This window comes from Adiantum capillus-veneris, chromosome 14 (assembly GCF_014529385.1).
Source record: "Adiantum capillus-veneris isolate H3 chromosome 14, ASM1452938v2, whole genome shotgun sequence".
In the NCBI taxonomy this organism is placed as follows: Eukaryota; Viridiplantae; Streptophyta; class Polypodiopsida; order Polypodiales; family Pteridaceae; genus Adiantum; species Adiantum capillus-veneris.
The window spans coordinates 134,877,395-134,904,434 of NC_140944.1; the positions used below are offsets into that span (position 1 = coordinate 134,877,395).

General features: G+C 42.9%; 1 protein-coding gene across 2 annotated transcripts in view; it reads right to left on the reverse strand.

Annotated features, from left to right (window-relative positions):
- Positions 1–16,857: 16,857 nt before the first annotated feature.
- Positions 16,858–27,040, reverse strand: part of LOC147443184 (protein ROOT HAIR SPECIFIC 17-like) — an 84,477-nt gene continuing 74,294 nt past the window's right edge. The window contains exon 9 of one of the 2 annotated variants that reach the window (XM_086529091.1): positions 16,858–18,092. In XM_086529091.1, coding sequence (XP_086385217.1) covers positions 17,663–18,092 — 430 coding nt within the window. In that variant the 3' untranslated portion in view covers positions 16,858–17,662. The remainder of the gene's footprint in view (positions 18,093–27,040) is intronic. The other variant, XM_086529093.1, reaches the window with a different exon arrangement.

A 27,040-nucleotide genomic window follows, 5' to 3' on the forward strand; every position in this document is an offset into this window, starting at 1 on the left:
AGTAATATAGGAAGAAAATGTGACCTCACTGTCACTAGGGTAATCAGACTCTGTATCTAATCCTGCAACTATGAAGTCAACAGAGCCTATAGCATCTACTGCATCCTTGAGACTAGCCTGTCTCCTGTGCTGTCTCATACGACGAAAGCATTGTAAAGAAAGAGGATGCAAGAGAGCTACACAAGACAAGCACACACCACACAGAGATGGAAAGCTTCTTCTTCTCACAGAAAAGAGAGTACAAAATGACTAAGTGCTAAAGCTGAAAAGTAGCACATATGTACATGCGGTCACTAAGTGTGAACACGCTAGAAGCGTACTAGGCTGGCACTATAAGTGTAGTCCGGCTGTAGAATCACTGGCAAAGATCCTCTGTGTCGGTCACCTAACGCGCCAGTGAGTAAATGTCGTAAGCGGCCAAGACCCGTAGTGGATGCCAGCTCAAGATGTAGAGCTCGACATCTCAACACTCCCCCTCGAGCTTTGCATGTCGCAGAGTCCAAGAATAGTCCGGAAACGTCGAAGCTTCTCAGCTCCGAGGGCCTTGGTAAAGATATCAGCTATCTGCTCCTCTGTGCTGACGTAGACAAAGTCGATGTCGCCCGCCAACACTCGCTCTCGAACGTAGTGGTAATGGACCTCTATGTGCTTGGTCTTGGCATGGAACACTGGGTTCCTAGCCAACTGCATGCTGCTGAGGTTGTCACAATGGATGACAATCTGCTGGTCCACCTGCACTCCCAAGTCCTCAAGTAATGTGCGTAGCCAAGATACCTCGCACGCTGCAACTGTTGCACCTCTGTACTCGGTCTCTGTGCTCGATAAAGCAATCGTAGGCTGCTTTTTGCTGCTCCAAGTAACAGCAACACTCCCAAAAGAGAACATGAATCCACTCGTAGATCTCCTATCAACAATGCTACCTGCCCAATCTGCATCTGTATACCCATACAATGCTAATGGCACATCTGCTGCATAGAACAATGCGTAGTCAAGAGTCCCTTGCACATACCGAAGTATGCGTCGTACTCCATCCAAATGTGGCTTCCTCGGAAGCTGCATGAACTGACTCTCCAAGCCTACTGTGTAGCTCAAGTCTGGCCTCGTGATAGTCAAGTAGATTAGACTACCCACAATCTTTCTATACATCTTGACATCCTCAACAACATCACCCTTCTCTGCACTCAGCTTTGCATTCACATCCAAGGGAATAGAAATTGGCTTACAATCAGCCATACCATACTTTGACAACATGTCCAAAGCATATTGTCTCTGTGGCAGCCATACACCCTTTGGAGTCTTGATCACCTCAATGCCAAGAAAGTAGCGCAACTCACCCAAATCTTTCATTTCAAACTCCTGTTTGAGAAGACCCTTCACATGGTCAATCTCCATAGCATTGTCACCCACAATAATAAGGTCATCTACATATATGGTAATGACCACAATCCCCACATCACTCTCACGTACATAGAGTGAATGATCAACATGAGCTCTCCTAAACCCAATACTGACAAGATACTTGGCAATCCTGTCATACCATGCTCGAGAGCCTTGCTTCAAACCATACAAAGCTTTGAGAAGTCTGCATACATAATCTGGGTAACCTGGATCGACATAACCAGATGGCTGATCCATATACACTTCCTCTTGCAACTCACCATTCAAGAAGGCATTCTTTACATCCATTTGATGCATAATCCATCCTCTAGATGCATCCACTGCTATGACAGCTCTCACAGTCGCCATCTTTGCCATTGGAGCAAAGGTCTCCTCATAGTCTATGCCATACGTCTGTGCATAACCCTTTGCGACCAGCCTTGCCTTGTGATGCTCAATGTTACCATCAGCCTTATGCTTAGTTTTATACACCCATTTATAGCCAATAGCTTTCTTGCCACTTGGCAATGGCACCAATTCCCATGTGTCGTTTGCTTCCAATGCAGCCATCTCTTCATTCATTGCATCATCCCAATGCACATTTCCAACCGCATCCTCAAAACATGTGGGCTCCACATCCTGTATCACCTTAGCCATGTAAGCTTGGTGATGCGCTAGATACCCATCATAAGTCAATTTCTGAAGTGGATTTCTGACTCTGTTAGATCTGCGCGGTCCTGGGTCACTCCTTTGCCCTCTAGCATCTTCTTGTACTTTCCTTACACCAGGTGTCCTGACAGCCGGAATTCCAAATTCCTCATCAAGACTTTGTTCAGAACCATCTGAATCCATGTCTACATGTGAAAACCGTGATGATGCATCAGCCATAAAGGGAGGTTCATCAACCTTTTCCTTTCCTTTTCGTGATACATTCCCTATACCTGCTGGTGGAGTAACCTGCGTACGTAGTCTACCATTCCATGGCTTCTCAATAGAGCCACGACACTCAAAACTTGTGACTGTGGCCTCACATTTTGTACAACCACATCATCTTTTACATCAGCCCCAATAGTGCCATGTGCATTACTGTACCAGCTGCTCATCTCATCAAAGACTACATCTCTGCTTACTCGTAATTCTCATGTAGTAGGATTGTAGCACCTATACCCCTTTTGTTCAAGGGAATATCCCACAAGAATACATTTCTCTGCTTTAGGATCCAATTTCCTACGCAACTCATTTGGTACATGCACGTAAGCTATGCAGCCAAACACTTTCAAGTGTGTCAAATCAGGCTTTGTACCTGTAAACTTTTCCTCAGGTGTTACATCATGCACCGCAGCTGTAGGTGTCCTGTTCATAATGTACACAGCTGTATTTACAGCTTCAGCCCAAAAATGATGAGGCATGTTCTTCTCATTCATCAATGCACGTGCAACCTCTGCAATGTGTGTTTTTCCTTTCTACGACCCCATTCTGCTGTGGAGTACACATGCATGTAAACTGCCTGCGTATACCATGCATTCGCAGAAAATCTGAAAAATCGTTGGAGAAGTACTCTCTCCCTCCATCTGACCTCAATGTCTTGATTTTCATATCTGTCTCCTTCTCAATCATGACTTTGAAGTCCTGAAAGTGACCAAACACTTCACTTTTGTTACGCATGAAGTAGACCCATACTTTCCTTGTATGGTCATCAATGAAAGAGACATAATACCTGCAACCATGTATACTTGCAGTATCGGTTGGACCCCAAACATCTGTGTGCACCACCTCAAGTGGCTTTTTACATACATTTCGCTCATGTGCAAATGAGCCCTTTGACTGTTTTCCAAACTGGCATGCTGCACACACTTTATGTACACCATCAGGCGGGGGTTTCAGCATCCTGTAGATAGCCCATCATGCCATCTGTGATGCTCATAGAAAGCCAATACATCACTTTGCTCTGGCCTTGTTGCCAGTCCCTCAAAGCTTTCCTTTGTTCTGCTGTAGCATTTGCCTCGGGAATCTCTGGTTCCTTTTCATTGTCTCCTTCTACATAGTCCCAATAACCTTTTCCTTTTAGGAAATTAGTTATTCTGAACTTCCATGCAGGGTAGTTATTTTTCTCAAGATTCTCAGTAACAATCTGACTGAAACCGTCAGACATCTTGAAGCACTAAGACAAAATAGCTACAATCTGCAAAAACCTGCAAATCTATTGAACCTGCTATCGTGGTACCTGTAACGCGTTCTACACTCAACGAGTGTCCACAATCAAGCGTACATACAACCACTGTACTTGTACAGTAAATCTCTGTGTACTGTCGTGGATTGCGAACGAAGGGATTGTGATGCTCTTGCTCTCTTAGCCTCTCTTGCCTGCACCAGGCTCTGATACCATGTAAAGAAAGAGGATGCAAGAGAGCTACACAAGACAAGAACACACCACACAGAGATGGAAAGCTTCTTCTTCTTCTCACAGAAAAGAGATTACAAAATGACTAAGTGCTAAAGCTGAAAAGTAGCACATATGTACATGCGGTCACTAAGTGTGAACACACTAGAAGCGTACTAGGCTGTTACTATAAGTGTAGTCCAGCTGTAGAATCACTGGCAAAGATTCTCCGTGTCGGTCACCTAACGCGCCAGTGAGTAAATGTCGTAAGAGGCCAAGACCTGTAGTGGATGCCAGCTCAAGATGTAGAGCTCGACATCTCAACAAGCATCGCCGTCGAATGTGCCTTGTGTGACCACAATGCCAACATCTCAAGTGTCGACACGAACGAGAACGCCGTCTCTCATGAGTCATTGTCCTAGACTCGAAAGTCTCACACATATTGACTACTATAAGGGAATGTCAAAAATAACGAAGAGCTGTAACTCTATTGTAGGTACGGTAGCAATGAAATGCACTCAACTAATCCAAAAAAAGCAACCTGCAACAAGAAAATGCTCTCAAAAAAGAAAAGAGCTCACCAGAACCTACAATGCTCATGCGAATCCACGCATAAAATCTATCGCAGTAGTGTAACCACAATGTGCTCCACAAATGGCAATGATTCAAATCCCAAATGCCAAGTGTACGAGGCTCCTGTACAGTAAACCAAACTCCTGTATGGCTGTAAAATATGGCTGCAAATCAGTCCCAAAATAGCCCCAAAATTCAGCTCTTAAACATCTGCATAAACAAGTCACAAACGTGTCCCAGATCAGCCTACAACTGAGCCATACATGGACACCTGCAAAGGCGAAACAATGGCTGAAAATTCAGCGCCTAAATAAGCCCTCAAACCTGCCTGTAAACTTATAAACCTGTAGCTGAAATCTGGTGAAAAACCTCGAGCCATTAGTGCTCGAATCCGGCTACCTAACTCGTAGCCACACAAGCATACATCATAATATTCACTCCTGTGAGTGTGCCAAGATAACTGTACGCCTGTCAAACCATGAGCTAATCACCAAGCCCACACTGTGAGGTATCGATGCATACACACGCACAAATTTCCCACTTACAGAGAACACCGCACGCAAATGCTGAGCCCGCAATCTCTACCTGATCGCATAAATGATGCGCATAAAACTCCTGGGAAAATTTCGCCAAAGTTTCGACGCATAATGGCTATGAACATAAAATAACCATTGTCCTGCAAGCTCAATATAATGAGCAATCAATGCGCATCAAACTACACTCAACATACATGCATAAGCTCTGTAAACTTGTGACCAAAAAATTCTCACAAAGAGTACCACAGGTGACCATACAAGTCATCCACAACCAACCTCTGCACTTGCTCACAAGATCTACTACTCACCACATAAGCATACATAGAGCATTACCTGCTCAAAGACCATGTATGCAAGCCACAACACTGCAGAAGAACCACTCAACTGCAACTGGAAACACCTATGGAGTACTAGACTCAACCTATACCTGGGAGTCAAACCCGATCTTGTAACACCTGATGTGTTTGCTACTTGCAGTGTGCACGGGTAAGCTGTCTGCCAACAAAGAAAACAATAGAGCCCAAAACTGTCCTGAAAAACAGTCTCTGTGTTTTTAATTTCAGAACCACTTGCACTCCGAATCAGAAAACAATTCCTTCCACAAAGTCGTAGAGCTTGAAGCCAGCTCCGTTTTGAACCAAAACGTTTTAGAATTGGAGCTTTGTAGCTCAAGTTATGAGCAAAACAGTAGAGTGCTGTCAAACTGCCAAAAATTGAACGACTTTCTTCTGTGCTTCTTTGAGCTCATAGAAAGGCTCAAACTCACTTCCCACCTTGATGCGTGAGATGAATGCATCAATCTCACAACGCTTCCATGTCTATGGAAGCTCCAAGCTCCAATCTGTCGCCGATGTAGCCGTTGCAAAGCTTGCCGAGAAGAGGGAAAATGTTGTACACAGTGGGCTAATCTGTAGAGGAACTGTGGACTGATCTGTGAGCACTAGGAAGCTCCTGAGAGCTCTCTTGCAAGCCTCTGTATGGCTGCCCACAAGCCTCCTCTATTTATTTGCTCAGATCTGTGACCTCTCCGCCATAGCCGACGAGTTCATCGCGAAGCCATCCATCTATGCTCTCACACTTGTCACTCTGATACCAATTGAAGGGGATCGGAGAGCACCACAGATGGAGAGTGAGAGAGAGAAGGAGACACACGACACACAGATATGGGTGGGGAGACTCAATGAGTGAGCAACCCCCTATACACTTATGCTATGTATAAGGTATACAAGCCAGTGGGCGCCCAGACTTTGGGCGGTCGGGCAAGGCACAGGCGCCTATACCCCAACACAAAGAACCCTCATCAGGCTCTTTTAGAATTCCAAGTCTCTCTATCTCACGAAGTTCAACACCTACGCCCTGCTCACGTAATATAACGTGCACATACTGTTATAAACAAGGTCACTATTGTGAAGACTGTTGGAAACATGCTTTCGATAAGCAGAAAGAACGAGAGCATCAATCCAACCTTGCGAAAGCGGAAAGGGAGGAGAATAATAGTGACACTGATGAACTAACTTCCACTTTGGTATTCTAAAAAACTAAGCTTCTATATTGCTTCTTGATAGGTACACAAGCTTGGATAAAAGGTATGATTAAAAGGTGCGGCAGTCGTACAAAACAATCACAAAGGATCCAAAACAACGGCGTACAAAAAGAAGAAGATAAAGCTACATGAGTTCTATTAAAGTGAATTTTTTAAAAAAATATTTCCCTTTAGAGGAGGGGGGGAATGTTGTAATTCTATTGTAATAAAAGTGGCGAGCACCGAAACGCTACCGCCCCAAACTCTATAAGAAGAAATCTATACACACATAAAGTGTGCGCGATTGGATGTCAATGTGTCATCTCTCTCTCTCTCTCTCTCTCTCTCTCTCTCTCTCTCTCTCTCTCTCTCTCTCTCTCTCTCTCTCTCTGCCGCAATCTCGAAGTGCTCCAATGCATTTAAATTAAAGTTATCTCCCTACTCTAAACTATAACATTATCTCCCTACTCTAAATTACAACACAGACGGTGAGGAGTTGATGGCATAAAAGGAGGGAGAGATGCGTCCTGAGAGGAAATTGCTAGAGAGATTGAGGTGGTACAGGTGCGGGAGGGTAGTGAACTCCAAGGGGATTGTTCCATTGAAACGGTTGTCCTACAAATTGAGAGAGTTGAGGTAGAGGCAGTCCTGAAAGAAGGAGGGAGTGGGGCTAGAGAAGTTGTTGTGGGAGAGGTCGAGCTGATTGAGATAAGGAAAGCGGTGGCATAAATCAGAAGGGAGACGACCGTAGAAGAAGCTGGAGGAGAGCTCTAGATCTTGAAGGCTGGTAGTGTTGCATTTGGAGAGGCCCACTGATGAGAAAGGCTCCCTTGCAAGTCCTACGTTCGATATTAGCGTGACACAAACCATATACACCACTAGCCGACCGCCCCAAGCCATGATTTTGAGAGCCCAATCACATGACCCACTGTGACTGATATCGATGTTGATCCTCATGACTAATTAAGTAGCACACCATCCACGCTGCAGCGACGACTGCAATATTTAAATACTAGCAGGGAGAACAAGCATCGCTCCCTCACTTCTCCTACATAGGACTCAGTCGTAGCCTTGGTACTTGAAGTAGTTTGACTCTTTCATGAGCTCATTCAACAATCAAAATTGGTCTCTCTCTCATCCCTCCCTTTGTTCTACTGACACCTTTCTTCCTCTGATTTCTCCCCTGGCACCAAAACACGCTTTTAGAAACCAATGGAAAGAAAAAGGGGAGCATTTAAAATCTTCTGGTTATTGGTGAAAATTTTGGGAGTTTTGCACTAAAATCCTCCAAATGTAGCGAGTTTCCTTCAAGGTGACCCTCCAAAACTGGCAAGAATTTCAAATTTTGTCCTTAAAAAATACACTAAAGGCCGGTTTTCTGTAAACATTGCTTGGTGTTGTTGAGAGTGCGATCATGTTCTTCTTATCTCCCTTCCCAAGAAGACTCACGACTAACAAGTGGACCTGGACTCTAAGGCTAGACCATATAAACTCTCTCTCTCTCTCTCTCTCTCTCTCTCTTTCTTGCCCCCCCCCCCCCCCCCCCCCCCCCCCTCTCAAGGATGCATTATTCATGTACAGCATTGTTCTAGCCTACCCATTGTACCCAATATGATTTGATCCTTTTAACCTCTCTCTAAATCCCTTGCTCCTCAAAGACTCTCTTTAATAAGGCAGCCACATAGAGTTGTTAAAGTATACGACCATACATCTTTAGCAAGCTAGATATATCCCTTGCCGCATGCACACATGCTATACAACAACCAAAAGCATTTCATTTGCTTCCTCTTATGCGTCAACAAGTTTGTGCTCAGATATCCAACCATGGGACACTTTCCACCAGGATCTAGCAGATGCACATTGAAGAGGTGTATCTTTGTTTTGGAGGATGGTTCAACTTGCACCCCCTAACTCACAAGTTCTACAAAAGTCTTGCTGATCCTTGCTAGCTTAGCGAAGTCAAGTTTATGTGCATGCGTTCACAACAAGTTTTATACTTCTTCTCAACATTGGAAAAAGGACGCTTTTCTCACTTCTTTTTTTACTTCAAAGTGTAGAAAGTACGAGAAGTGTAAAAATAATTTTGATAGAAAAAGTGATCCTTTTCCATTTAAATCCTTTATCATCTCAACGTAGTAATTTTATCAAAGTTGAGATATTTGCACATATCACTGTGCAACAAGAACTCCATATTTTTGCAAGTATGGATAATTTGTGTTGCTTTTAAGTTTGAATCTACTCATGTTGAAAAGTATATATGTGCCATATGCATGTAACTCACCATAACACATCTTTTTCACCTGGTAGATTTAACAATGTTACTTATATTTTGATCTTAGAGGTGCATTCTTGATTATTTTGGAATAAATTATTTTTACTTCAACACCATGATTTTTTGCACAATTGTAGCTTCTAAACCATTCAAATTTTGGCAACATGTCATAGATTCTCATCTTCTTGATTGCCTGCATTTACTGTAAACTGTTCATATGTTGAAAAATTTTCAATGCTTAGGCCATTGAAAATTTTGTATGGTAAGAGAAATTCTCACATCCTCTCTTAAGAAGCGCTTTGCCTCTAGTGATAATTATTCCTACTTTGTAAAGATTTCACTTTTCCTAGCAAAAATATTTTATCTTTTGGACCATACAAAACTTCGCATCATGCATATGAGAAAATCTTTTCTTCTAAAGTAAGAAAAATATCAACTTCAATGTTCAATAATTTCACAGTACATCTTTTAGCATTTAAATGATAGAATTTTTTTGTTATGATAATAGCTTTGGCTACACCGACCAACTCTGCATCTCTTGGCTCTGATGAATTCTACTTGAATGCGATTTTGGCAGATCTCACTCAGCATGCTGAGTTGTAAAAGCTATACATTCTATTGTTGTAATCCTCCAAGCCAACTTTTTGTAATCATTTTACATAATCAGCTCTGATATTAAACGCTTTTTCTCTTTTTCATTGTGGTTATAAATTCTATATAATAAGTATAAAATAAAAGTGATTGACAAGCATACGACACAAAGTGACATGGCAAAAAGAGAGAGTCATTAGATATGGCCAACAAACTCAAGCTGATTACAAGTACATTGTACTAAAGGTGTTTTCAAACAATGTCATCACACAATGAAACACCGGAACCATGTCATCAACTTCTTCCATGTCTGAACATTCTGAAGCCACCTCCTACTCTAACTCACCGTCACTTTACACCTCAACAACAATTGCCTCATGCGTTTTCTTTATACCAAAACAATTATCAACTGCTCTCATCGCAATGTTGGTTGGAGCATGCAACAATCTCATATTTAAAAAAAAAAAACAAGAGCCTTAGCTCGTTTTGATTTTAATCTATTTCTCTTCTTAGTGAGTAAGAAGTCAAATACAAACCAATTTCTCTTGCAGCTACCACTTGAAGCAGCAATCGATAATACTCTGACAGCTACATGTTGTAGTTCTATCTTTTCTCCACCATATTCTTTCCACCACATAGGTGCACTAACTTTTTTGGATGGCGTCAATGTGCCAAGGATCACCAAACTTACCAACCCTATTGGCATAGTCAATGCGTTGATGAGATGCATCTTTCTCCTCATCCAACCCTAAGAGTTTCATGCACGTAGCTTTGAAACCACGCATCACTTCTAAATTATAGGATTGTTCAGGGTTTAGCAACATTGATAACTTTTTTCACATTTCTGTAGAACACTGGAGAATTGACGAGTTAATAAACCCTATATGATGTAGCTTGGTAGCTGGGATATTTGCTAAGCCATGACAGCAGACAATTCAGCCCTAGTTGGTTGCAGAATACCCCCTTTTTCAGCCCGTAAAAACGCAGCCAAAACATATCCAAAAGTAGGAACATATTCCAACACTGCACGTTTGAGCGTGCTTTCTATGTCATCTTTGACTTTGTCGACGTGCTCTTTGCGCATTTTATTATAATCTAACATCACAAATCCTTCTTTGGCGGTGCTCATCAATGCATCTTTGAAGATAGGGTTCCGCTCTACATTGAATGGAATACCACATGTGAAAAATGCATGCGTCCACTTCAAATGCAGCATGTATAACCATTGTTTATCAAAAGCTTGATGGAGTGTTTGATCCATAGTTAACCCTCTTCCAATACCATCGGTACAATTTCTCTTTGAATTAGATGCATTACTAAATGAATCTAAGTCAAAAATGATGGTGTACCATGCACTTCACTTTGGAAACAAGCAATAAAGGAATTCTACTCTCTATTCTCAGTCTCCATCGGATTCCTCTCCTCATTCGTAACAAGTTCTTTTTCATCCATTGAATATGCTCTCCCCATAGTATAACCGCTTTTGCTTACCCCTTTACTTTTGCCCTCAAGGACAGCCTTTACTTTTCATACATAATCCGAAAATCTTTCATATATGTCTCATGGAGACAAGGTACAAGGCCCAACATTGATACTTTGAACCAATGCTCTTTGATCCTCATAGCATTGCCACTGAGGACATGTGACAAGACTTGCACTTCAATCGAGATGCAGTTCATCTTGGTACTATTTCATACACGTACATCCACTCATGACCATGAACCATGATTCACAAAAGAGATCTGTAAAAAATAGACAATCATAATTTATAAATTAATCATTTTTATTAATCACACATGTAATATACAATTTATTAATTGATTATACCAAAAAATTGGAAGTACATATTCAATCGTATCCAACAACAATTTTGCATTGTGTGCACATAACCAAAAAGAGAATATAATTCATTGTTTAGGTATTTGGAATAACTTTTGAATACTTTACACCTCAAATGATAAGAATTGTACCCCAAGCAATATTTTATTGCATCGGATCATCTTGAAGTGTGAGCATAATACTCTAACTCAACGCAATGGTCATTGGTTACCAACGATCAATTTTAGATTGTAGCTACATTATCATGATTTTTTACAAATCACATTAGTAAAAACAATTGTATTGATCATTGCATATCTTCCTGGAAGTGTGATCAACTACTCTAACACAACAAGGTGATAACATCATTGTAATAGAAGCACTTCTAGTGATACAAGATAAACATCAAATATAGCATAAAAACTTTATTTGAAAATATATCCGAAAGTGTGAGCTACTGCTTTAACACAACAAGGTGATAACATTATCATAGTTGAAGCATTTCTAATCGTACAAGATAAGCATCAAGTATAGTAAAAAAGATTCAATTAAAAACTTCATCAACATCCTGTCACGTGTGAGTATATCACTCTAGCACAAAGACTCAGAGAAATTAATTCTTAATTCTTAAACCTTAATCTAAGTGAAATAATTGATTATCTCCAATGCGAGTAAACACTTTTACTCTAGCACAAAAGTAAATAATCACTATTTACGATACACACCCATCTTCAAGTGTGAGTATATACTCCAACACAATGATAGATGGTTCTCGACCTAATTTTCTTCTCTTTAAGTGTGAAAAAACTCTAACACAGAAAGAGCAAGTTCTAATTTTTATTTTGATTCAAAACTATTCAATTAAAAACAAAAAAAACTATAAATCATAACATTAAAATATAAATTAATTTTAACTAAACAATATTTTATCTTTAGAGAGAAAACAATCACTTTTATCAGACAGCTCAATGTTTGGTTGTGTGATGCTCTTGAGAGAGCTCCGGTGCTTGTATATATATACCGATTTCTTTGATCAAAGAAATCTTCGATTGAAGTATAGGAAAACAGTACAGAGAATCGGATTCAGTGATGTGTCATCATATAATACGAACGTTTTATACCCCCTAATGTATTATACGGGCATTAAACGCGTATACTACGTTTCACGTTTAACATATAATTAGCACACTCTTAACTCAACAAGCTCCCGACTAGGCAGTCATGGAGGAGCTGACTAGTGTTCTGGCTAAGGTGAATATAAAGCTTTCGACTTTCAAAGGACTCTCCATAGAGGATGCATACAACCATGCTAGGAGATTTGTCTTCCATTGTAGGGGTCGTGGTTTGAACAGAGAAGATGCCTACCTCGTGCTCTTCGCGTCAACCTTGGACGGTTCAACCGATAAATGGTACAGTCAATTTGCTAAGAACCACTTTACTACTTGGGAAGCACTAAGGCAACAATTTTATGAAGCTTTCAAACCAAGTGACTTCCAAGAGAGAGGTTTTGGATGTGTTGGCAAACCTAGTGCTCCAGCTAAATGAGACTTTTGTAGAACTCATGACAAGAACAAAGTCTCTTGTCGCCAAGCTCCCCCAACAACCATGAGAATTCATGGTCAAGAAGTGGATAGAGAAGGATCTTCCCAAGACTTCTCAACAAAAACTCTGAGAGACTCTTTGACCTGAAGCCACTTTGGAGGAGTTTGTCGGTGCTGCTACTAGGATAGAAGGGGCAAGGAAGATATTGAACGACCCTCCTCAGGTAGAGACCGCAATAATCTTCAAAAATCCATTTGACCTCTTGACTTCTTTATGCAGGGAACTAGAAGCATTGAAGTTACGTCCTGCTCTTCAAGAGGAGAGATCCTTCTTTCCTCGACAGGAGAAGCCTCCACATCAAGAGACGTTGGACCAAATCAAGCGAGAGCTAGAAGAGCTCATGACTCAACAAGAGTCTTAAGGTTGTGGTCTGGTGTAGCTCATGTCGCTCTCCAGACCACTCCCCACATGAATGCCCCCTTCGGGCTTATTTCCACTTCTGTGAAAAGTCTAGACATGAGGACAACGATTGCGGAAAATACAACAATGTCTTGCTCCTAATCTTCAACAAGGGCTGTCACCTGCATCCAACATGGTTTCCCCCTATGGCCATCCAAACTACATGCCATCCTTGCTGAATACACCCCCCATACAAGGTATGGAGAGCAATTTTTCATCTCAAAAACTTTTATCATGCTAATGCTCCCTTAGCCACTCAAAGTTTCTACACCTCATCCTCCACCTCCATGTAGTAGGAGCAAAGACTGCCTCGTTCTTCGACTCACCCATAAAATGGTCCATTTTGTGCTATAGATGCGGAGAATATGGGCATTACCAAAGCAAATGTACTCTGCCAGAAGAGTGTCCTCCTTGCCAACATTGCCCCGAGGCTCAGAATCACTATAATAAGGACTGTCCAAAACAACGCGCATCTACGTCCTCGAGCCAACCTGAATTCACCTTTCCCAAAATTAATTTGATAGCAGTTAGCACCATCCTTCAACTGTCACCTTCTACTCATGTGGTGGTCCCTAATGACAAGTTCAGGCAGGTATAGGAGCCCATTGGTGTCCTCACTTGGGGGCCTCCTTGGGTCTTAGACTTCCAACAAGTTTCACTCTTCCAACCACTATCCCAGCAGTGGATACCCCACTTTGAGTTGTCGACAAGAAATCCCCTAGTGCCAAGCAAGGATCCAAATCTCTGCTCTCCGATATTGATGAAGCTTTCTTGGAAGCAATAGTCGACCTACAGCAGATCAAGGTACCAGAGAAACCACAAGTAGAAAAAGAAAGGCTTACATCAGAGACTATCTTGAAGAACATCTCCAAACAAGTGTCGCTCTATGGCATGTTGCGGCTAGATGCGAGTTTTCAAAGTGCCGTTATTTAATTGCTTTGTCCTCAGAGTAGGTCCTCTTAGCGGACACCTTAGAGAGCAACCATCTAAGTCCTATATGATATCCTATCCCTTTGCTCCCCTCTCTTATTATAGAAGCCCTCGTCGTACCGTCTTCATTTTGGGGTGGCAATTATCAACAAGAGTAATAGTGGATGGTGGATTTGGCATCAACTTGATGCCTGAGTTCACTATGTTGGCTTTAGATTTGCAGCATACCCGACCTGCTCTTGAGGCTGATGACTCAAATGATGCCACAATACGAGCCTATGGCATGCACTGATGATTTTGGAAGGGGTTGCTTTATCAACCTTGTGAAAAATGGTACATGTCACTTATCCTCCTAGTGAGAATATGCATTAGAGGCTACTTTTGTAAGGGCCACAAAGAGCATGTCCCTTTCAATTGAAGTGTATACCCTCTCCCCCTACCCACCCCCTAGGCCAAGCCCCCTCGCTTTATCCTCTCCACCTTGCCCCTACTCACCCCCTAAACCACCCTCTCCCCTCGCCCCACACCACCCCTTCCCCTCACCCCTACCCTCCTCCTCTCATCCCTCCCCATCCTCCACTCCTCGCTCCTCACTACCCCCCCTCGGCCTCGCCCCCACCCCCAACCCCTCACCTCCCCCTCTACACTCACCCCTAGGAACCCCCCCCCCCCCCCCCCCCCCCCCCCCCCCCCTTCTTTCCCTTGCCCCTATCCTCTCCACCTCGTCCATACCCAACCCCTAGATCACTCCCTCTCGCCCCTATCCACCCCTTCCCTCCACCCACCCCCTAGCCCCATATTTACTTTTTTGCATATTTTGAGAATTTCTCTTGTGTACACTCCCCTAGAAGACCAATTGTGGTAGCAAACTCCTCGTCCTTTTGGCTCCATTTACACTAGCTTTGTGACTTTTTGGGATTTTGTTCAGGCTTGGGCCTTCTTTCAGTTTCTACTTGTTGTACAACCTATCTCATTGTGGTAGGGCTGCCCATGCAAATATCTACATTTTATCATTGGTCCCTTTCTCTTCGACACTCAATATCTTCTCCACACATCAATTTCTTGAGGTGGGTTGGGCTGTATTTTGTCCTGCTAGTTGAAGTGTTCTCTCTCATAAAGACGGTGAGTGGTCTTGTGGCGGGCAACTTATAGCAGGGCTACAGCGTCATTGGGAAGGGCCGCAGCAGACGCACAGCTTCTTCTTCTACTTTCGGCTACCTGCTCAGCAACTTCAACTCTTGGTTTTGGCTATTTCTCAACATGCAGCCTCTGCTTTTGCTGGACACCTTCTGCTTCATACTGAGCCGCATCTTCTTGTACTGTAGCTAATTCTTCTGCACAGCAGCTTCCAGGTCATCATCTTCTGCTATTGCTTCCAGCAACCTGATTTGCAAAACGTTGCAGGAAGCTATGCAACTATGGTCGCTTTGCTTCTCATAGTTCTTTCTTTTGCAGGCTGTTCCTTTATCACCATAGTTGGTTTTTTTTTTAACAACCAACACATGGAAATTTCTGGTTGCACCATTCAAATTATCGCTAATGGTAAAATCTGCTCATAATGCCCAGCCGTACTGCATACTCCAATGCTTTACTTGCACAAGTAAGATGATGATATCCATATTGGTGCACCAACTGGGAAGGCCTTACTTCAAAGGCTTTTGGAAAGATATCACTTATGTGCTCTATAATCGACAAAAAGATCGGTGAGAATAGTCCAATGCCGAATCATCGAGCCATTGAATGCACTTATCCATGATCATCTTCCTTGAGTCCTCGTGTACGTAACGAGTTTATTCAAACAAAAAGCTTTTTTGGACTTTGATCAGGGTTGTCACGTTCGACGTACGGGACGTTCCGTATCATACCGTACGACTCGTACGTTTCGTACATGAGTCGCCCGTTTTTTTTTTCTTTTTTTTTTTTTTTTTGGCGGGACGTTTTTTGGTGTGGGAATGTTTTGCATCTCGACTGCATTTGAACAAGAACCCAATGGCTGCATTGGCTCAAACCACCATGACCTATGTGCGACGAGGCTTAGGTAGCGGATCTACTATGGCCGCCACCACTTTGGAGATCATGATTCTTCTTTCTTCTGACATTACCATTTCCAATGTCCATGGACAGATCTTTCATGTTCTAACTTGTAAGACTTAAGTTACAAGTATTTAGTACTAAGCAGTGTTAGAAAAAAGCCGAGGTCTAGTGTATTTTAACCTGTTGAAATTATAAAATCCCGGGTAGATTTTGAGCTTGCCTCTAAGAAAACCGGCAAATTTACTCAAATTTTAGTGTAATTACCGGCAAAAGCTTCAAATTTTGACCTGAAAACTCAAGTTTTCCCTTATTTTGATCGGTTAGGAAAAATGTTTGTTTCTAGCCCTGGTACTAAGTACTAAGGTCGATGTCATGACTCATATGATCTATCATGTGTAAGACGCATTATTTTTTTTTGCATCGTACATTACGTCACCGTACGTCTAATTTTTTTTAGTTCGATTAGTACCGCACGTCTTCGTACGTGTACCCGTCGTACGAGACCGTACGTGTCAACTATGACTTTGACATAATATCACACTTGACAAGAGACCATATCTGAGATGCCACACTCACATGCTGTACTCTATACATAAGTTTCAAATAGAGGCTTTAGGAGAGAGGATAGTGCTTATGAGTAGCATGCAATATGGTATCCATGAGCGAGCTTGACCTCTGCAAGGGAGGGTTCGCAACCTCACAGTATCTGCAAACTAAGGAAGGGAAAATTACCAAAATTGACACACATACCTTCAAAGAAGAATTGACTAAGATTAAAGAGGAGAAGCCAAAAAGGATGGTGGATGTTGGAATCTAGCTTACAATCATGAAGACTTCAACTATTTGTCTTTACAAGTTTTCATGAGGTTCTAAGAAGACACTAAAGTCTTTAATTAGTATGCCAAGCTATACTAACTCCACTTGCAGCATGGATATGGATTGACTGTTGAGTAAGTGTCAAAAGTCTTAATCATCAGAGACTTCGAAAAGAGTTGTAGGAATTATAAGATCCTTGCTTCAATGCTGGGACAGCAATTGGAATTCTCAACATAGGCCTTCATGTACGTTAGTTGAGAAGCATTGGCAAGGGAACAATATAGTTGTATCTTTTGAAGAATTTACTTGACACAAATACAGAGAAGAACTAGTCCTTGAAAGTTTTGTTTTTTTTTTAATAAATCCATTTGTCCTTACGGATTTCAGTAAAGTGCCATTGGATGGCTAAAGCATATACTTACAATCACTCTGCCTCAAATCCAAGACCAGAGCATTAGCAGGTCACAATGAGGATGGGCCTTCCAAGGGAAAATCAAAGATGATAAGAGGGTTCAATTTGTATCATCCCATGGCTCCGTCAGCCTCTTCTTGTACTTCTGATTGTATGAGGTGCTTGGAAACAGTGTCCCTGATCATGGAAATGCCCAAAAGGATTCTGATTGTTTTTTAAAACCTGTTCTATTCTTTTCAATTCTCTATCTATCATATGGATTTTGATCACAATCGACTTTCATTGTGACTGCAATTGAAAATTTCGTGATTTCAAGTGCAACTTAGGACAAGGTAGTTCTGCCTACTCATAGCACCTCTGTTCACATCAACTATCTGGATGGTGAAGCATCCCACGTCTGTCATTTTTCTCGCAACCATGGGTAATTTTGTATGTCTGTATATTCATCATCAAACATGTCATCCGCCCCATGCTTATGTAACTTATCATCATAGTCGGTTGGCTGTTTCCTGCCTGTGTGCTTCTTAATATGAGATTCAATCATTTCATCATGCATTTGCCCTTGTGAATCCATCCCTATTTTCATGTCGTGCGTGACATTAACAGTTTGATCTTCATTTTTGGTGGCTTTCTCACAGATGCATGATGAAGGATTTTCAAAAAACTGGCCTCTTCCAGGTCGCATGTCCATTGGCTCACCCAAAAAGCCCTTTCGATATTTGTTCACTTTTCCTCTGAAAGCTTCCCATGTCATATTCTGCCTGGCTAAAAACAGTGACTTAAGCTTCTTTGCATTGGGTCGAATGGTTCGCTTATGACCAAAGTAACGCCTGTCCCAGAAATGGTTGTTAAAGAAAAAAAAAAACAATCATAAATTTTAATACACAAACACACTCAAAAGGGGAAGGGGAAAAACAGAAAACAAGCCTAGAATACAGATACAGAAGCTATCAATTTCTCTCAATGGGGCATCTATTACTCGAAGATGTCTCTCTGCATCAGTAAGAGAGGAGGAAGGCAGATAGAGTGAAAGAAAGGAAGGAAGCTTTACTAGTGTCTTCTGGAGGCCAAAATCGGTCTGTGAAAGGGATCGATATACATGTGTGTGTCCGCTGCCTATCAAGAAAGAAGAACAAAGCATACAAGATAACACCGCTACAAACAGAGAAAAACTAGAAAGACTTACATGGGTGGTGGGGGATAAAGGCATGGAGCTCTAAACTTCAAGGGCCAAAGAAACAATATGCTTGGGCACTACCGCCATTACATTCATGTGACTATCAATCTATATTCTAGCTCCATCCAGTACCAAAGTGTGGGTGTTGAATATCATGCATAGGTGGGTAAGGGGTCAAGAGTCCACATAACGTAGAATCAGGATCTGAAAAAGCCTGTTGCACACTCTCCTGCCTCGCCTGCTTATGTTTTGCACTCATCTCTATGATCTCTCATTTGTGTAGCCTTGACGCATGGTATTACAGTGCTTGAGGTCGTCATCTACCGGACTGAAAGACCTCTTCCTGCTGTAGTGAGACTCCTCTTGGGTTTGTAGGTGGGTCTGCATCGGTAGCCCTCTCTAAACAGTTCGTAAGCTGTAGCCCTCCATCAGGGGCGCTGGGTGACTGGAGAAGTGACTCTCTATGCCTCTGTATATCAAGCATTAAGTGGCCCAGCTGTCTCTGATCTCTCAGCTGCCTGAACTCCGTGAGTGTAGTATGCACCCAGAACATCTACAGTCCCTGTGCTCTGTTAAGCTCTGCATACATAGTGCTCCTTGCTGTATCATTCCACCGAACAGCACTAGCGTGAAGCTCAGCCAGCCTCGATCTCTATTCTGTGTGATAATATTCTGGTTTAGTCAATCACAACATGGCAGTAGATGCTATGTCTACCTCCATGTATTTTGGTTTCTGAATGTATGCCTCCTCTAATAAAGTCAAAAACCGACCTCTGTAGTACAGCATCTTTGGTGGAAGAGGATGCAATCCATCTCTCTAATGTAGAGTTGCCAAAGATCTATCCAAGGACCCAATTCCTCTCATGATGTGAGAAGTGAGAGAAAGGGGAGCAGTGCTCACCTCTATGCACTGTTAACCCTCTACATCCCATTATATCGTATGGGTCTTTTATCTGGAGCTAAGAGCGTTGTCAGCCATTCACTTGTAAATGGTACATTGCAAGTTCAATGGAATCAGCTGAGCATTAAGTCCACTGTGGTTGTCTCCATTATCTCCTGTTCTTGGTGTATTCAATTGTTTATTTAGTTGTTCACTGTATTGCTATATTAGTCTTCTCTTTGTGAGCAAGATTTCGTGCACACTGCATTGAGAGGCACCCGCACTAAAGAGCACACTACACAGCTTATTTTTCCTCTACAACTGCTCTCATTTTGGGCACGCCCGGTGCAACCTCATTTGAAATCTCACTGGGACTTGGTTGCTCAGCACATTGAATCTGGTCTTGTCGAAATCGATCGACTAGTCTAAGCTAGTCTAACGTCAGTCTTGGTCTACTGCTTGTCCAAGCTGGTCTAATGCTAGACTTCATCACTACTGGACATGGTCTACGTCAGTCTTGGTCTACAACTCATGTCTGCTGCTGGTCTTGGTATACTGCTAGTCTAAGCTGGTTGGCTTGGAGGAGCTGCTCTAAAAGCTAGACCTCATGTGCTGGGCCCTGAGCATGGTCTCGTTAGCTGGTCTGCTCACTGCAAGTCACTTTGTTGGGCTAATGGTAATCCCCAAAGATAAATACTTTCTAGGAAAAATTACCAAAATAACCTTCAAATTTCTGGAAATTCCCAAAATACCCCTCAAATTTGGACAAATCTTCCAATATGCTCTTGTATTTTACCAAAATTCCTAATATACCCCTTAAATTTTTTCAAAATTCCCAAAATACCCCTCAAATTCTGTAAAACATCTCTCAATACAATACATTTTGTAAAAACAATTGTGCTCTAAACATTTGGCATGTTAGAATAAGTATTTTTAAGGTTCTTTTGGACACAAGCCATGAAATGACTCGTGAGTTTCACAAGCAAATGTCATTTTTCTTAGTCCAATGGTTATAATCTTTTAAAAACAGGTATTCTTAGTATCGCAAAGAATCCATTATGTGAGAATGGAAGCATTCTAGGTAAAGAAAGTACAAGGGAATTTTCAAAATTAGAGAGTTAATTTTGAGAATTTCCAAAATTTCAGGGGTATTTAGGTAATTTTTCCTACTTTCTAATAGAATCCACATGCTTCCTACAGAAAGTAAACCAAATATGCAGACCTCATCGCCCAAGGAACTGAGCTTTCAAAAACCATAAAATTTTTAAATATTCACTTTTGGATCTCTATCTGTGCAAAAGGCCTATATTTCGTTTTTATGGTCATATAGTCCTTTGAGTGAGTCTCATATAAGTCCTATGTCATTCGTATGAAAAGCGGGCATCCCTTTGTTTCACCGATATTGTTGGTAACTCCTTTTGATTTACCTCCAAGGGTCCACACCCTGCCAATCATAGTCTCATATGAGGCATACATAATCACCCCATCGCATCTCTATCGGGACCCCAGTCTTCTCATCAATCCCGCACGTGGCACAGTATCAATTGCTTTGCAAAGATCCAACAACCAGCATTTACTTCATGCTCGACCCTCCTCAATGATTTCTCTCAGCATAAAAATACAGTCTACACCCAGCTTAATGCACTGATCTCAAATCGTGCACCATTGCCCAATTACTCAAAGATTGCTCTACAATCAATCCATACATCTTGGCAATAATGGTCCTATATGGGGGGGGGAGAAGAAGAAGAAGAAGCCCGTTTTCAAGCAACGACCTGTGGAGTCGGTGGAAACCCCTCCGTAGGCCCACAAACACAGCAGCATGCCCCTTCACTAAGCTATTGAGCTTTTCACTGCTAGCATCGGAACGTCTAACCTTTTGCCTTGCCGATCAAAGCGATGAGGATCCGTTTGCATGGCAGAAGCAGCTTGAGTCTTGACTGGTCTGCGAGCTCTGTGAGAGAAGAAAAGTGATTCGAATTCAATGCACAACGTTGCACATGTGCTCAAAACAGCCGGTGGTTTCTCCTTCGCTCACGCTCAATCAGCATGTCATCGTGATAGGCACATATGCGCGTAGAGAGAGAGAGAGAGAGAGAGAGAGAGAGAGAGAGAGAGAGAGAGAGAGAGAGAGAGAGAGAGAGAGAGAGAGAGAGAGAGAGAGAGAGAGAGAGAGCTTTTTAACGTCTATGTGAGGCCGAAGTCAGCCTATGAGACAAATCAAGTATACATCTGTAGATGTCCTCTGTCTATCGAAAAAGACAAAAATAGTTCAGACTGGTACAAAATAAAAGAGAGAAGGAAGGAAGTCTAGTGGGTAATGAGATCTATGGGGATGGGTGGAGCTCTAGTACTAGGGATATGTGCATGTCTATATGTTGAGGGTAGTACAACCATGCAAATGCATCAATCTAGCTAGCTCCATCCTATGCTAATAGGGGGGTGTAAAATGTAGTACATGGGAGGGTCGGGAGAAAGGGCTGCCCTGATGAATGCTTCTGGGTGAGCCATCATCTGGGCTTGTCTCTCCTCAACAGCTCGACGTGCTCGAGTCCGGATCTCCTTGATCTGTCTGCGGTGTAGTCGTGGGGACTGGCCTCTGGTAGCCCGTGGACGTCCTCTAGCCCAGCTCGCCTCAGTCTGCTGAAGGGTCACTCCCCTGGGTGGGTCTGTAAGTGGAAGGGGTATGGGTGTAGCTCTTTGAAAGAAATATGTAAGCTGTGATTGTCTCTCCCCCCCTGCCCCGGGGTCTTTGTAGGTGGCTGCAGAAGTGTCCCCATGTGCCTCTGTATCTCTAGCAAGTAGCGCCGCAGCCGTCTCTAGGAAAAAAGATGTACTAACATCTACAAAAGGCCAAAATCCACTTATAAAACAAATCAAAGACATCTATTTGTGTACCCTAGATATCCACACAGAGATAGATAGATAGATTGAATTATCGTCCACGGAGGTCATATATGACCTATGGGACCGAAAACAAGACATTACAAAAGGTCTTTCCAAGCAAGGAGATTGTGAGCTACATCTCAGTTAAGGACTCAGGGTCCAGTGAGGGGGTAAAAAAGAAAGGGGGAGATAAGATGAACAAAACCTATAAAAGAGGAGGTGAGGACGGAGCTGTTTGGGGAGTTCGAAACTCCTGGATAATGGCTTTACCTCCTCGATAGACTGCCCATTTCTCTACTTCGCGTGCTTCTTGCATTTTTTGCAGTTCTGCTTTCTTCTGTTTGAGTTGAGCGGATGTAAGATCTTCTGTAAACCACATTTTAGTGTCCTTGAGAAGCCTTGATTGCTGAAGGAGTTTGATTCGGTCGCCTTGGTCTTGAAAGTGAGGATTGCATGGTTGGTGCGATGTTTGTCTGTAAGAGAGGTAATTGTTACTAGATCTCATTGTACCATGTGGAGTGTTTGAATGTGGGCGAGGGATTCATAAAATTTGAGGTCCCCCTCCCCTTTCTAGTCGCTTGGGAGCCCACCAATGCGATCGTTGAGGGCGATATCTTCTTGTCATTGTTGTTCGCATAGCGTGGATGCCACACGATCTTCCACCTTGAGGGAGATTACCTCTTGCACTTGAGTCTTCACCTCTTTGACGAGGGTTGTCTCTACTTCCAACTTTGCTTCATTAAACTTGACTTCCATCAATTGCAACTCAACCTTCTTGCCGTTCTCCACCGTGGCGAACCGAGCCTCGAAGGCCGCAAGTCTCTGTTTCAGCTCGTCATTTTCCTTGAGAAGTCTTTCGACTTCTATTTGGAGGCGGGCAAAGCTGTCCATCTTTGGGGGTGTTGCCACGACCCCAACGAAACTAGGCTTACCTCGGTCGAGTGTCCATGGGCAGGCTTCTTATGGTGGAGCTTGGGACGAGGTTAGGGTTATAGACGGGCCACTATTAATGTGCCAATATTAATACGGACGGACTAAGAGAAGCAGGTCACGAGTTAAGCGTGTGGATGTGTAGGTCGCAGAGGTGCAGGTCATGGTGTGCAGGTCGCAGGCTGCATTGAGGGGCAGGGCAAGGCTGTGGCTTAAGTTGAATTAACCCCTCCCCACAGGGCAGCCCCTCGCCAAGGGGGAGGTTGAGGGCGGCGGGACAGGACGACGACTGCGAGGGTGTGCAGGTTATGGGCTAGGGTTAGAGAGAGAGAGAGAGAAAATGAAATGAAATGTTATATTAACGTCTTGAAAAGGCCAGAATGACCTATGAGACCAAACTGATACAATAGTGGTGAATCTGTTACAATGTCTAGGTACCTTAGTACTAAAGTACTAAGTGTGAAAAGTGTGAAAATAAATGTGAAAAACTAAATACAAAGTATTAAATAAACTTCTTAGGAGCATTCTAGGTGTCTGGCTAGAATGCTTCTAATCCTTTGTTGTAGTCTCCTCCGATGAAGTGTGCTTCTGCATCTCGGTCGTGGTCGTCTCGATTTCCTAAGCTCAATCGCCCTGTCAATGAGGGTGTGCCTTTGGTATGAATGTGGGTACTCCTTTGTGCTGGCTGCTGGCCTCGACTGCGAGGGTGTGCAGGTTATGGGCTAGGGTTAGAGAGAGAGAGAGAGAAAATGAAATGAAATGTTATATTAACGTCTTCAAAAGGCCAGAATGACCTATGAGACCAAACTGATACAAAAGTGGTCAATCTGTTACAATGTCTGGGTACCTTAGTACTAAAGTACTAAGTGTGAAAAGTGTGAAAGTGTGAAAATAAATGTGAAAAACTAAATACAAAGTATTAAATAAACTTCTTAGGAGCATTCTAGGTGTCTGGCTAGGATGCTTCTAATCCTTTGTTGTAGTCTCCTCCGGTGAAGTGTGCTTCTGCATCTCGGTCGTGGTCGTCTCGATTTCCTAAGCTCAATCGCCCTGTCAATGAGGGTGCCTTTGGTATGAATGTGGGTACTCCTTTGTGCTGGCTGCTGGCCTCTTGCTTCTCCTTCCACTCCTGCTTCTCTCGATCCGAAGAAATCTGTGATCTGCCTCTGAGGCTGTAGTGCTCTTTGTCTTCTCATTAGATTATCCCTGTGCCGATGTAGTTCCAATAGGTACAAGCCTAAGCATCTTTGATCTTGGTATTGCATGACTCTATCAAGAGGTCCAAAGCCTTCTTTAAATAGGCAATGGAAGCGCCCACGTATCTCATAGTATACGGTGCAGTGGCATATGTAGTGTAATTCTGTCTCCGGCTCCATTCCGCATAACTTGCAAATTCTGCTCTTAGGTGGGATTCCCCTAAATCTGCCAAATTCAATTTCCAACTGGTTTGAGGATGTACGAATCTGACCAATAGCACATCTCAAACCATGAGACAGGTGGGTATCCATGTAGGTCGGGCGAATCACAAATCCATCTTCAGATAGCTGTAGGAAGTTTTCTTTGTAGTCGGCCATCTTCGTGCCCAATTCTTGTGTAGGGTCTACCCGTGTCCTCTTAGTATCCAACTGTATAAGATCTTGACGGATGATTTTATTAATCTCCGTTCGTGTAATTGCCAGTGATGGAGCCTCAAGAGAGTATTTGAAGGGGGGTAATCTTCCCATAATGAACCCGTGTCTCTCAAACCATGAGGACAGTTGCGCATGCCAGCATGATGTATCCCCTTTCATTGCTAATTGTCGAGAGGATTCGAGGGCCAGTCTAGTATATCGGCAATTATTTGTATCCCACAAACCATGTATAAAGGACACCGATCTGGTAAGAGCTTCAATTTCTATCGGAGGGGCAGCTAGTTCCGCTCGGGTAATCACGTGTGGTACGGAGGCCTTGGCTTAATCATTCGGGAAATCATAGATACCAAAGGTCTCTCCATTGACTTCCAATTATCCTGATCCATAGATGGTCCCCAAATCTAGACCCCATAAAGCATAGCCGAAGCCACCACAGTATCAAAGAGCCAAAGTTTTGTTCGTGGTTCCTGAAACTGCACTTGTGAACACATCCTCTCCAACCCTCCCAAGGCCGCAAAGGCTCTGGACAATCTAGCATCCGCTGCTTTCTTAAGAGTAAACTTCGGTCCTGCAAATACCACACCAAGGTATGTGTATGCATCTGTGTACTCTACTGTATCCTGGCCATATGCAAATGTAGGTGCTGATCTCCTAACCCACTGCGGTGTGGTGTTAAACACCATAACTTTGGTTTTACCAAGTTTACCGACAGTCCACTGTCCTCCGCGAATTTATGTAATGCATCTAGCTGCCTCTGCATTCCATCTGGTGATTCTGCTATCAATACAATATCATCTGCATACAACAACAAAGGGATCCATGACCCTGCAAGTTGAGCACCTCTGTCACCCTCTCTATCAATGTAATCTGATACCTCATCTATGTACATACCAAATAAATTAGGGGACAGTGGGCATCCCTGCTTTACTCCAACGGTGGAATGAACAATGTCGGAATCCCCTTCTGGAGTGCGTACATAACCAGTTACTAACCCGTATAAAGCCATGATCCCCCAAATAATCTCTTTGGGGACCCCTAACTCTTGCATCCTAACTTTGAGAGAGAGAGAGAGAGAGAGAGAGAGAGAGAGAGAGAGAGAGAGAGAGAGAGAGAGAGAGAAATGAAATGAAATGATATATTAACGTCTTCAAAAGGCCAAAATGACCTATGAGACCATCAGATACAAAGTGGTGAGTCTAATACAATGTTTGAAGTACAAGTACAAAAAGTACAAAAAGAGAGAGAGAGATACATTTGGAGAGACATACCCAGAGTCAGTTTACAGGTTTTTTCATACCAGAGCACAGAGACGAGAGCAGCCAGATAGCGGAGATACAAACCATATCATCAATAGAGGCATACTCAGTGATCGGGCAGCTGAGATTGGGAGATCAAGGAGACGCAGGATGAGAGGCCGCTCTTCCAGACGAAAGAGACTACCACAGCAAAGCAGACTTATCTTGGCGAGACATGGGAGCCGTCTTGTGCAAACCCTCTTTGTGGACGATATTGATACCATTCGGCATCGACCCATGCGAGCCTTTGATCTTTGACACCTCCCTAGATACTTACCCACTGAGTTTATCATTCTCTTTATTGTTATTTTGTACACACTTTTACTGTTTCACACATACTTTGTGTCAGATCCACCAAGATTGTATCAGTTTCTGGTCTCATAGGTCACTATGGCCTTTTGAAGACGTTAATATAACATTTCATTTCATTTCATTTCTCTCTCTCTCTCTCTCTCTCTCTCTCTCTCTCTCTCTCTCTCTCTCTCTCTCTCTCGCGGCTCATTAGAGCCAAGGCATCAGTACCACGGGCCATTATCCGAGCAGAGCTGGCGGCCCCCCCACTAGTGGTGGAGGCACTCACCAGATCAGTCTCCTTTATAAACCGCACATGGGAACTTCCCAGACACAGATATGCTCGCATAGCACTTGAGTCCTCTTGACAGTTAGCCATACAAGGAGATACAACATGCTGGTATGGGGAGATGACATCATGGTTTCAGGCGCATGGGTTCAGCATAGACAGGCTGCCACCATTCCAGTACTCATTGGATGCACCATCTCTCATTCTTACACAGTCGGAGATCACCAACCTCATCCGCAAAGACTTGACCCAGCTAGACCCTAGGAGGACATGGATACAACCAGCACAAGAATTGGGCACGAAGATGGTTTTCTACAGAGACCACCTTCTCCAGCTTAAGGAAGATGGTTTTGTGAAGAGACCCAGATACATGGATACCCACTTGTCTCATGGGATACG